General features: G+C 49.9%; 1 protein-coding gene across 2 annotated transcripts in view; it reads left to right on the top strand.

Moving 5' to 3' along the window:
- The first annotated feature begins 1,890 nt into the window (after window positions 1–1,890).
- SLC10A7 (solute carrier family 10 member 7) overlaps window positions 1,891–12,712 on the top strand; it is a 169,052-nt gene continuing 158,230 nt past the window's right edge. Inside the window, exons 1-3 of one of the 2 annotated variants that reach the window (XM_068154085.1) lie at window positions 1,891–2,108; window positions 5,774–5,856; window positions 12,573–12,709. In XM_068154085.1, coding sequence (XP_068010186.1) covers window positions 2,009–2,108; window positions 5,774–5,856; window positions 12,573–12,709 — 320 coding nt within the window. In that variant the 5' untranslated portion in view covers window positions 1,891–2,008. The remainder of the gene's footprint in view (window positions 2,109–5,773; window positions 5,857–12,572; window positions 12,710–12,712) is intronic. The other variant, XM_068154084.1, reaches the window with a different exon arrangement.

The following is a 12,712-nucleotide window of genomic DNA, read 5'->3' as shown; positions in this document are numbered from 1 at the left end:
ACAGCTGAGCTTTGAGCTATAAACATTTATTTACTTGGTAAGCAGAAAGCATGTGGTAGGGCTGTTCTTGGAAGCCTGGATACATCCACAGAGAGTGTGAAGGATGAACTTACCAAAGTATTCAGAATCACAGAACAGCAGGGGCTGGAAGAGACCTCTTGAGATCATCTAGTCCAAGCCCACTGCCAGAGCAGGATCATTCAGAGTAAATGACACAGACACACATTGAGGTGAGTTTGTACTGCCTCCAGAGAAGGAGACTCCAAAATATCACTGGGCAGCTTGTTCCCAGTGCTCTGCTACCCTCAAGGGGAAGAATTTTTCCTTATATTTATGTGGAACCTCCTATGTTCCAGCTTGTGCCCATTGCCCCTTGTTCTGTCACTGGACAGCAATGAGAAGAGTCTGGCTCAATCCTCTTAACACTCATCCTTTAGTTATTGATCAAGCATTGATAAGATCCCTTCTCAATCTGCTCTTTTTCAGCTAAACAGTCCCAGGTTTCTCAGCCTCTCCTCAGGTGGAATCCTCTCAGCATCTCAGTGGCTCCTCACTGCACTCTCCCCGTAGTTCCTTGTCCGTCTTGAATTGGGGAGCCCAGAGTCTGCCGTAGTGTTCAGAAATCACCCAGCAAAGTGTTATGCATTCGAAAGCCGGCAGAACAGGGCAGCGATGGCAGCGCTGGGGTGAGCAGCTGCGATGACAGCACGTCCCGCACTTTATCATTTCCTTGTTAATGTGATTTCGGGCGAGGGGGTCGCGGCCGGGCAGAGCCTGGGCTAATGAATCCATGGGGAAAGCGAAGACGAGAGGGGAATCGGAAATGGAGAGCGCGGGTCGAGCAGCAGGGTAAGGGTTTAGGCTACCTAGTGGGGACGGAAACGTATTTAACACCGAAATAAACCCACCGACCTACGCACCGGGACCCATCGGCAGCTGCGGAGCTGGCTGGCTCGGCGGCCGCGGGACACGTCGCAGCAGGTGATACCAGCAAGTCGCGACAGGCGTTTCTTTATCGTGCGGGCAGCCTTTGGGTCGGCTACGGCCGGGCAGGAGACAACCGAGGGGCGGACTCCGAGCCGGCGACGAGCAACAGGCAGCCTGTGCCGCGCCGCCCCCGTGCAGAGCCGGGACAAGCCGCGCGCCTGAGGCACAGGGGACACACGTGTGCCACAGCGGTCACCGCCTGCCCCCAGCTCCTCGCGTCCCTCATACGGGCTGTAGGATGTCAACTGTCAGTATTTTCCCTGCCAGACCCAGCCCTCAAAGCGCCACGGAAGGATCCCACCTCTGGCCCCTTCCCCCGGCCGATCGCTCGCGACTTAAGGGGGGGTGGTGGAAGCCAGCGGCTAGGCGGTGCCCGCAAGCCCGGGGGGAGTTCCGCCTGCTTCATCTCGCTCGGGGTGGGTCCCGCACGTCTAGGGAGGGGTGCCACGTCCAAGGAACGCTGCCGCCTCCCGCCAGCTCCACGCCGCCCGGTCCGGCCAGACCCGTCGCGTCGTGCCCGCCCTCCGCGTCAGGCGGCGGCCGTCACGCCGCCGTTGTAATGTACCAAAATAGTGCGCATACCCCCCCACCCTGAGCCCCGCCGCGCTCGTAGAGCCCTGCGCCCGCCAGGGCAGCGCCGCCCGCCGGGACTGCTTCTAACAGGCTGAGCTCCTTAGCCCGCCCGGTGAAAGCAGCCATGGCGCTGATGCCGCCGTTTCGCCTCCAAAACCCCGCCACCCGCCGTGGCTGCCGCCACCCCGTCCTCGACGCGAGGCTGCAGCGTGGGGCGATCGAAGGCGACGGGGGAAGGCGGCTTTGCGGGCAGCAGGGCGGCGCGGCGGCTGCGTGGCTATTAGGAAGTGCGTGGTAGCGATGGCGGCGGTGGGTGAGCCTGTTCCTGTCAGCGGATCCGGCTGGTCCTGCCGGCGGGCGGTGGGGTTGCACCCCGCCCCGGCGCCGAGCCGTGCTGCGCCGCGCCGGGCTGGGCCGTGCCGGGCGGCGAGGAGCGGCGGGGCAGGCCATGGGGCTGCTGGAGCGCCTGCGGAAGGAGTGGTTCATCCTCGGGATCGTGCTGGTCATCGCGGTGGCGCGGCTGGAGCCCACCGTCGGCGTCAAAGGGGGTGAGTCCGGCCGCTGCCCCGCCGGGAACGGTTTGCCCCGGTAGCTCGGTGGGTGGTGCGGGGAGCTCCAGTGCGGGCCCCCGGAGAGCCTGTGCACCCTCGTGGGGGCCCGGCGGTAGTTTGTCAACTCCCGGTGGCCGGCGCTGCCCTGCCTCCTACCCCGCCGCCACGTTCTGGCCGTCCGGGACGGGCCCGGTGCTGGCCGTAGGGCGGGTAGCCGGCCGCCTCGCTGCTGCGGTGCGGAGGAGCTGCGCCCCGGGCTGCGGGTGCCCGCGGGCAGCGTGCTGAGCGCCTTGCTGCCGGGAATGCTGAGACTTGCTCGGGTGCCCCATGGCTATCAGGGCTTAGGAAACTTTGACATCGGAGTTGCCCATGAGCGCAGGGGGACGCGCTGCGGAGTGCGGCACACACCCGGATCCTCCCGGCCCGCCGGCGGTCCCTGCGCCTCCGGCAGCTCGTCTTCTCCGCTTGTTCGGCAGTCCCCGTTCCCTGGGTACCCGAGAAATACTTCGGTGTGTGTTCCTCTGTGGCTTTGCGAGGCACTGTACCAGTTGCTCGCGTGATGTCCTACTCTTTCTGGGTTAGCAGGAGTGAAACTGGATAGCAGCTGCGAATGTGGTCCAGTTAAACTGTGCAACAACTTGAAGAACTCTTAAGAGGGGCATGAAGTCATCGCAGCTCAGCAGATGAGGGTCTGCCAGCTGTGACCTCCTCCAGAGGTGCAGCTTAATGTCTATTGTGTGAAAATCTCGGTGGCTGCATTTCAGTCAGGTGACTCTTTTTTTAGTTTAATAAGAGCACACTTGGAGTTTAGAGATTTCTGTCCCCTGCTCCCCCTTAATTAACTGCCCCCCCCCCCATGAAAGATGAGGGAAAGCAGTGAAAAAAGCATCTGTATAGAATGGTGTCCAGTGATCACAGTAAGCAAACCAGACCTGTCCTTCTCTAAACAGTGAGATCTCTGTTTCTTGGAGCAAGAGCTGATGAAATACTCAGTGTCACTTTGAAATGGCCAGTGGTATGGTATATCTTTATGTACACATGCTGGCAGCATCTTCTGCTTAGTTTCCAGTGTAATTTCAGTTCAGATGTTCACAGCTTTCAAGAGCAAATTATTCTTTTATTCTTTTTTTCTGACTGATCTCTGATGATTTAAGAAAAGGGCTGTAGAATGCTTGAACAGAATTCCTTTAGCAGCTCCATGCTATGGGAGAGGAGGAAGAATCTGGCAGGGCAGGTAGATTTTTGGTTTGTTTGTTTTCTTAACAGAGCTGAAGTTTGAGGATAGCTTCTCACTGAGGAGCCAACCTTTCCCCTCCCTTAGGTTCTGGGAGGGAAAAAAGAAAGTGATTAAAAACCCCAAACTATGTCTCTGAATATTTGCTGTGGCAAGTAAGGCTCCCATACTTCATGGAGTTCAGGGTAGGCAAATTTCTGCTGTGCAAGGATCCTTCTATGTGCTGTCTTGCATAGGTGAGTAGGACCCACATGGAGCTTCTTGCAGGCTCGGTGCTGTGTCTTCAGCAGACCTTAAAGACGACTTTTAAATTGATAGTACGGAGTGGTTTGTCCCCGTTCTGCTTTGATTGTCATGCTAATTGTTAGCAGCAGTGTGGGAGATCCTTTTAACTTGGAGATAATTTTTGCTCAGCTTACTTCCTGCATGGAAGTGCTGTGATGGAGCACGTCATTTAATTATCCTACTGCAAAGAGGTGTCAAGGTTTGACATAGTGTTGTGCCTGGGACAACTCACTGGAAAAATCCTGTAAGCACTGATTCAAACTCCTGAGCTTGTGCTCCCTGAAGTGGTGTCCCTCTTCTGAAGCTATGTGAGCTCAGAGCTCAGTGTTCAGTTTAAAACCAAGAAAAAAGAAGAGGTGGGGGCTTATCAGCAAACCTTAGTTTGTCATCTTCCAGCTGGCAAAACTCAAGGGTTGTAATTTGCAGGGCCTTACTGGATGCTGGGCCATCCATACCAGTGGAAAACTGTGCCCCAAATCACAAAGATTTGTGCTGTTGCCACCTTCAGGGCATAAGCCAAGCCCTTTCTGTGTGTTTTCCCAGTTGATGAATGAGTCTATTTAGTTCCTTTGTGAAAAGAGCTTTCCTTTTGCAGGAGAGATGGGAGGGGATCTGTTCTGATCAGACTTCCCAGTGCTCCCCGTGAACGTGGTGGTTGCTCTAGTGGGAGAGGTTTCTTCTGTGTGAAGGAGTTCAGGTAGCCCAGTGGAAAACCTTACAGCAGAAAACCTGGGTCCTGGAAGAACCCCTGTCTTAGCCAGGCTAACCAACTCACTGCCTGTCTGCCCAGTGTGCATGTGCATGTACATAAATGCTCCAATCTTCCACAAGATTAGGAAAATATGTATTATTGCTTAAATATATGGAATATAGTTTGCTGTGTATGTATTTGTAGAACTTTTCTAGGGTGTTGGTTGGTTGGTTGGTTTTTCCCTCCCCTGGCTATTCAGTTGACTTGCCATCATTTTGCAACTGGCCACATGCTTTGTTGCAACTTTAACTCTTGCATTTCCTGCCTTACTTTTGCCTCTTTAGTCTCTTTCTGAAAGTAGGATCTGGGTTTAACTGACTTTAGATGCAGTGCTGCTTAGTCTGGGTGTACAACCAAATCCCTCTAATGTGAGGATCATTGACCTTGCTCCAGTGTGACCATCAATGTGTCATTCATCTGAGAGAGCAGAAAGGATCTTCTCTTCTGGAGTGTTGAGTAAAGGCTTGCTTGTTTGCTGCTGCAGTTTTGCTAATGACAACTTGCTGTCACGTGCAGAGTTTGGATATTAGTTTGGTCCTAAGCAGACTGCTAGTATTTCCTTCTTAATATATTAAGTGGTTGAATGCTCATGAAAAAAAAATGAGTTTGCACATTTTGTGCTTGGTGGCCTCCAAAGGCAAAGTGTATTAAGAGAATTCATCATTTTTATAGGAGTGTAAAAAATACTTTGTTTTAATCTCCCTGGGGGAAAAAAAAAAAGGATATAAATATATACAAATGTAAGACTTTAATCTAGTGGAACCCTTGGAGGTGCAGGCATCTGCCCTTGCTGATCTCACTGCAGCAGAGTGTCTGAAAGGTGTTATTGCAGGGCTGGAGTGAGCCGTTTTGCCACAGCCCTGCTGCAGGGGAATGACACAGACTTGTGTCGTCCCAAAGAAATACAAGGTGCTGCTTGGCTTCCTCTGTGCAGGCAGCCAGAGAGGTGTGCCTGTCATGGGGGACAGAGTGAGATGGAGATATGTGGATGATGTTGATGGCCCTGTGGAGAGAGCAGAGAATAGTTTTACTTGAGTGTGTGGGTGGAGTTTGCTGATGCTGTAGAGATACTTCGATGACAGAGCTATGAACATTTCCCCCTTTTCACATTTCCAGGACTTGTCTGTTAGTTCCCAGTGACCTGTAAGCACAGGAAGCCAAATTTGTGTGACATCAGAGCTCCCTCTCCACTCACTGGCTTGCTTTTATTTAAAAATGAAGAGCATGCTTGCTGTAGCTTAATAGAAACTTCATTCTTTTTATTAGAGCCTTTAATGATTAGGTTTTCCCCAGGTATTTTGCTGAGTAGTCTCATTTACTTTGATATAGCAGATGCATCTCATTATCTCCTTGCCTGTAGTTCACTTTGTTCTCTTTGTCTATATTTTTTAGGACCCTTGAAACCAGAGATTACCATAACTTACATTGCTGTTTCAGCTATCTTCTTTAACAGTGGACTCTCCTTAAAAACAGAGGTACTGTAATTTCTCATTGCTTTGTTCTTGGTTTGCTTTGCAGAGCTTTGTGTTGCTTTCAATCAGGTTTGAAAGTAAGTGGAATACTTAATTAACATGCTGTTGTTGTTGACTCTGGGAGAGCAGCTGACAAGAGAAGATAAATATTGGACCTTTATGGAATTACCATCTACACCCTGGATGTGTCCCAAACCCACATCAGGGTGAGAACAGCATACATTCAACCCAAAACAAACCCACCCCACAATTTCTTTTTGCCTGTATCATGCTTCAAATGGAGGTGGTGTGTGACTTGATGGCATCTCTCTCCTGTGTCTGCTGGTAGTTCTTGGCCCTAGGGCCTTTGGTTCTGCCAGGACATGGTACAAGTGAAGCAAGTAACTCCAGTTAGTTCTGTAGCAGCTGTCAAAAGTGTTGTGGCCTTAAAGGGAAACTGGAACAACAGTGGTATCTGTTGTTTTGTGACAATAATCCTAATGGAAATAGTCTGCAGAGGGGAACTTTTCTTCCACAGAGAGAGAGAAAGGACCTGATGCACAGAGCCCAAGCACTACCAGTCAAGTGGAGTTTTCTGCTTTCAGGGTTAGGAATCTTTGCATGCAGAGAACAGATGTAAAACTTTGTCACTAGTTTGTGTCTTTGAAGCTTTGTATTTGTAAAGCAGCTGTGAGTGAGAATGAAATCAGCAGCATTATCAAAGTCTTGATTAGATTCCCAGTGCTAGTGTACATCTTTGTTCTAGCCAAGGTGACATGACTGACAGGTTTCTGGACAATGTGTTATGTCCTGCCTTGAACCTGCATCACTTTCTTGCTTTTTAAATCTGTGGGTCTAAAAGCAATATATTGATTTACATGAAGCTTTTGCAGGAGCTGATACTTAGGTCCAGGTAGTTGATCTCAGATTACTTTGGAAGCATCACACTGGGACTGGTGCTGTCCTTGTATTTGTTCCATCCGGATTTTGCTATGGGGGTGGAAGATAAAGAGGAAGAAAAATCATAGAATCATAAAATCATAGAATAAACAAGGTTGGAAAAGACCTCAAAGATCATCAAGTCCAACCTGGCACCCAAGATCTCCTGACTATTAAACCACGGCACCAAGTGCCACGTCCAGTCCCCTCTTGAACACCTCCAGGGACAGCGACTCCACCACCTCCCTGGGCAGCACATTCCAACGGCTAACAACTCTCTCAGTGAAGAACTTTCTCCTCACCTCCAGCCTGAACTTCCCCTGATGCAGCTTGAGACTGTGTCCTCTTGTTCTGGTGCTGGGTGCCTGGGAGAAGAGACATTTCACTCATTGCACCTTGTGCTGCTGCTTTCTAAAATGTCTCAATCAATCCTTAAATGTGTTAGGAGGCCAGGTCATGGTCTTATGAAGTACTTTGGGGCATGTTTTAATTGTTTAAGACACAGCCTAAAGTTGATATCATTAGTTAGTTAATATCCAGGTTTGGTTTTGGATTGCAGAGTAAATTGTTTCTGCTTTTGTCTTTGTTAGTTGTTGTCCTGTGTGTTGGCTGTTCTGCCTTGTCCTGTGTTGGTTAGATCAAAACTGCATGTTTGTTATGCTTGATGAGATGATAACAAGTGGTGTGTTAATGGAGGCCTTCTGATAAAGCTGAGAAAATGAGAAATGACTGAGCCTCTTGTAAGGTTATGCTTCTGGTTTTATCCACTGTGAAAGCTCATCCTCAAAGAAAAGTTCCTGATGTGTTCAGAGAGCATTTTACAAAGCAACTGGCACCACTCAGGGAGAACCTGAGATAGATGTTCAAATCTAGAGCTGACTTAAATTTGTAGAAATAGTGTCCAGGAATGAGAAGAACATCTGATTCCACCTTAACAGAGTGCTCTTTCAGTTTCCAGTGCCTGGATAGTTTACTCTTTAAAAGCAAATACCTCCTGGAGGGCCCCAGAAATTAAATCACATCCTTGAGTTAGCCATTTCAGTGAAGACTTTGGCAAGCTGCTGGAAACAGCGTTTGCTCTGTGTGGGTATTTTCCCAGAGGAGTCCAGCTCTGACCTTCTAAAAGGAATCACTGGATGGCAACAGGGATCCACACTGACCAGTGAGGGGCTAGGATAGGCTCTCCAAAGGGTCTGAAATACTGGGAAAGACAAGGTAACCTCTTCCACCTGGTGTGCAGAAACAAGAGGTGTAATTAGCAGCTGCCAGGAATGTTTCTGAGACTTCTGCTTTTGGAGAGACAATGGCATATGTATTTTAGGATAAGCCCTTGTAGATTGCTTAAGAGGGTGAACTCAGTGTTTGTTCTGTGTTGATACAGTCTCAGGAGTAACTACTCTGAAAGTCAACCACTAGAGACATCTGAAAGACTGGTAGTTTAGATCTGCAAAGACTTTTTGCGCTGGTGGAGCATCCCTTCATTCCCTAGGTTGGCCGTGTGTTGCTTTTACCTTCTTTGTTCCCTGGAAGCTCTAAGCAGCCTTTCCCAAGTTTGTTGGTTTTTTTTTGTCTTGGATTTTGCTTTTGAAAATGTCACACAGTTTTCTTCAAGTCACCTGTTTTTAAAGCATTTTCCAATTGTAAAAGAAAGGAAAGGGCACTTCTGTATGTGGGATAGTGCCTAGGCTGAGGATGCTTTTCCCAGTGTGGTCCACTAGGAAGTCTGGGGGCTGGAGGTGACTTGGCAGGAAGGAATGAGCAGCTTTGCTGAAAGAAATCATTTGCTTTGGTTTTTACCAGTCACAGGCTCACAGGATGTTAGGGGTTGGAAGGGACTTCTGGGGATTGAGTCTAACCCCCCAGCCAGAGCAGGACCATAGAATCCAGCACGTCACCCATGAACGCATCCAGACAGGGCTTGAAAGTCTCCAGGGACAAAGACTCCATAGCCTCTCTGGGGAGCCTGTTCCAGTGCTCTGTGATCCTCACAGTGAAGAAGCTCCTCATCATGCTGAGGTGAAATCTCCTGTGCTGGAGTTTGTATCCATTGCCTCTTGTCCTATCCCAGGGTGCAACTGAGCAGAGCCTGTCCCCTCCCTCTTGCCCCCAGCCCTCAGGTATTTATAAACATTTATTAAGTCCCCTCTTGGTCTTCCCTTCTTCACTCTAAACAGCCCCAGGGCTCTCAGCCTTTCCTCATAGGGCAGTACTCCAGTCCTTTCATCATCCTTGTAGCTCTCTGTTGGACTCTCTCCAGCAGATCTTGGTCCCTCCTGAACTGGGGAGCCCATAACTGGATGCACTATTCCAGGTGAGGTCTCACCAGGGCAGAGTAGAGGGGGAGGAGAACCTCCCTCCATCTGCTGGACACAAGTCCTAAAGTTGTATCTTTTCTTCCCACAGGGGCTGTGTTTCTTCTACCAGACATTTTATTTTTGCTTTCTTTTTGAGATCAGATGAAATGGCACTGCACTGGAGCTGTTCCTAACACTGTGACTGGTGAAGAAAGCCTGCTTTATCATGCAGTGTGATACAGAGCCTGCTTAAGGGCTTGCTTTGTTAAAAAAACTATTCAGTGAACCAAGCACTGAATAGAATGATACTTTCTTAGAATCACAGAATTGTCAGGGTTGGAAGGGACCTCAAAGATCAGCCAGTTCCAACCCTGCTGCCGTGGGCAGGGACACCTCACACTACAGCAGGTTGCTCACAGCCACATCCAGCCTGTCTTTAAAAGCCTCTAGGGGTGAGGCCTCCACCACCTCCCTGGGCAACCTGTTCCAGTGTCTCACTACCCTCATGGTGAAGACTTTCTTCCAAACATCCAATCTGAATCAACCCATTTCTAGTTTTGCTCCATTCCCCCCAGTCCTGTCATTGCCTGACACCCTAAGTAGTCCCTCCCCAGCTTTCTTGTAGGCCCCCTTAAGATACTGGAAGGCCACAATAAGGCCCTGCCTAACAAACCTGGTGGCCTTCTGTGACAAGGTCGCAACATTAATAGATGAAGGTCAAGCAACTGACATCATTTACCTGGGCCTGAGCAAAGCCTTTGACACTGTCCCACATCACATCCTGGTCTCCAAGCTGGTGCAGGATGGATTCCATGGATGGACCATTCAATGGATACAGAACTGGCTTGATGGCTGCACCCAAAGAGTGGCTGTCAATGAGTCCATGTCCAAGTGGAGGCCAGGGACAAGCGGAGTGCCACAGGGATCAGTCCTGGGACCAGGCTTGCTCAACATCTTTGTTGGTGCCATGGACAGTGGCTTTGAGGCACCCTCAGTAGGTTTGCTGATGACACCAAGCTGTGTGGTGCAGCAGACAGGCTGGAGGGAAGGGATCCATCCAGAGGGACCTTTAGCGATGAGCCCATGACAACCTCATGAGGTTCAATAAGACCAAGTGAAAGGTCCTGCATCTGGGTTGGGGCAATTCCCCCCAGTCCTGTCACTCCCTGACACCCTAAAAAGGCCCTCCCCAGCTTTCCTGTAGCCCCCTTCAGATCCTGGAAGGCCAGGATCTTGCTAAAACTGGATTAAGATGTATGTTTCAAGTCCATGTTTTGTGTAACTTTAAGAATAGGAAAGATAGGGGGTTTTGTTGTTGTTGTTGTGTTTATTTTTTCCTTTGGGAAATTTGGGAGATAAAGAGAAATAAACCCACAAGGACACACTGCTGCACTGCTAGTACTTGCAGATGTAGAATTACACCAGCATGCATCTGGATGGTTGAAAATAGTATCATAGTAGTATAGTATCATAGTATCAGTCAGGGTTGGAAGGGACCACAAGGATCATCTAGTTCCAACCCCCCTGCCATGGGCAGGGACACCCCACACTAGATCAGCCTGCCCAGAGCCTCATCCAGCCTGGCCTTAAACACCTCCAGGGATGGTGCCCCAACCACCTCCCTGGACAACCCATTCCAGGGCTTCACCACTCTCATGGGGAAGAACCTCCTCCTCACATCCAGCCTGAATCTCCCCACCTCCAGCTTCATTCCATTCCCCCTAGTCCTATCACTACCTGAGATCCTGAGCAGTCCCTCCCCAGCCTTCCTGTAGCCCCCTTCAGATACTGGAAGGCCACAATGAGGTCACCTGGGAGCCTTCTCTTCTGCAGACTGAACAGCCCCAGCTCCTTCAGTCTGTCCTCGTAGGAGAGGTGCTCCAGCCCTCTGATCATCCTTGTGGCCCTTCTCTGGACACCTTGCAGCACCTCCACATCCGTCTTGTAATAGGGGCTCCAGAACTGGAGGCGGTACTCCAGGTGGGGTCTCACCAGAGCTGAATAGAGGGGGAGGATCACCTCCCTCGACCTGCTGGCAACATTTGGTTGTTTCGTGGAAATTTGAAGCTGAGAGAGGGCTGCATTAGAGTACATGGAAATACACATTTTTATATGGCTCTTTTTTTTATTTAATGGGGTGTCAGCTAGCTGGAGAATCCTAGCAAGTCAGGTTGCATTATTTACTTGAAAAGAGAGCAAGTTGTTTTAAGGGAGAGGAAAGGGAATGTTGCTTCTCAATCAATGAGAGCTGAAACCAGCTGAAAGGTACAAGATTTTCTCCTTGTGTGCAAAGACCGCTTAGAAGGTCCTTGGAGTGCCTGGAAAGACAGAAACAAACACAGAGCTAACTGAAGAGTTTATTGCATAAGGATAAATCATCACTTCTCTGGAGTGTTCTCACACTATTTAAAATGAAATGAATTTTTTTCTTCTTCCCTTCTCAAGTCTCCTGTGGTGTTTTGCACTCCAGTTCCCTGGATTTTATGACTTAGCTGTTGTTAGCTTGTTGCAGTTTTGGTGTGATTTTTTTCTTTGCTGTTGTTCATATCTTCATTGATGATCTGGATGAGAGGATTGAGTCAGTCATCAGTACATTTGCAGATGACACCAAGTTGGGAGCAGGTGGTGGTCAGTTAGAGGGCAGAAAGGCTCTGCAGAGGGACCTCGACCGACTGGACAGATGGGCAGAGTCCAACAGGTTGGCATTCAACAAGTTCAAGTGCCAGGGGCTGCACTTTGGCCACAGCAACCCCACGCAGAGCTACAGGCTGGGGTCAGAGTGGCTGAGAGCTCCCAAACAGAGAGGGACCTGGGGATGCTGATTGACAGCTGCCTGAACAGGAGCCAGCAGTGTGCCCAGGTGGCCAAGAAGGCAAATGGCATCCTGGCATGCATCAAGAACAGTGTGGCCAGCAGGAGCAAGGAAGTCATTGTGCCCCTGTACTCTGCACTGGTTAAGCCACACCTTGAGTCCTATGTCCAGTTCTGGGCCCCTCAGTTTAAGAAGGACATCGAGACACTTGAACGTGTCCAGAGAAGGGCAACAAGGCTGGGGAGAGGCCTTGAGCACAGCCCTATGAGGAGAGGCTGAGGTAGCTGGAATTGTTTAGCCTGGAGAAGAGGAGGCTCAGGGGAGACCTTCTTGCTCTCTACAACTACCTGAAGGGAGTTTGTAGCCAGGAATGGGTTGGTCTCTTCTCCCAGGCAACCAGCACCAGAACAAGAGGACACAGTCTGAAGCTGCACCAGGGGAAGTTTATGCTGGAGGTGAGGAGAAAGTTCTTCCCAGAGAGAGTTGTTAGCCATTGGAATGTGCTGGCCAGGGAGGTGGTGGAGTCCCCATCCCTGGAGGTGTTCAAGAGGGGATTGGATGTGGCACTTGGTGCCATGGTCTAGTCCTGAGGTCTGTGGTGACAGGTTGGACTTGATGATCTTTGAGGTCTCTTCCAACCTTGGTGATACTGTGATACTGTGACTGCAACTTCCTCTCTTCTTTTTCTTTTGCAGGAGCTGACAAGTGCTTTGATGCATGTGAAGCTACATCTTTTTGTCCAGATTTTTACACTTGTGTTCTTCCCAACGGCAATATGGCTCTTTCTTCAGCTCTTATCAATCACACCTATAAATGAATGGCTGTTAAAAGGGTA

Source organism: Melanerpes formicivorus, unplaced genomic scaffold (assembly GCF_026170545.1).
Source record: "Melanerpes formicivorus ecotype bairdi unplaced genomic scaffold, bMelFor1.0.p_v2 SCAF_27, whole genome shotgun sequence".
NCBI classification, from domain to species: Eukaryota; Metazoa; Chordata; class Aves; order Piciformes; family Picidae; genus Melanerpes; species Melanerpes formicivorus.
This window is presented reverse-complemented; position numbering and strand designations above follow the sequence as displayed.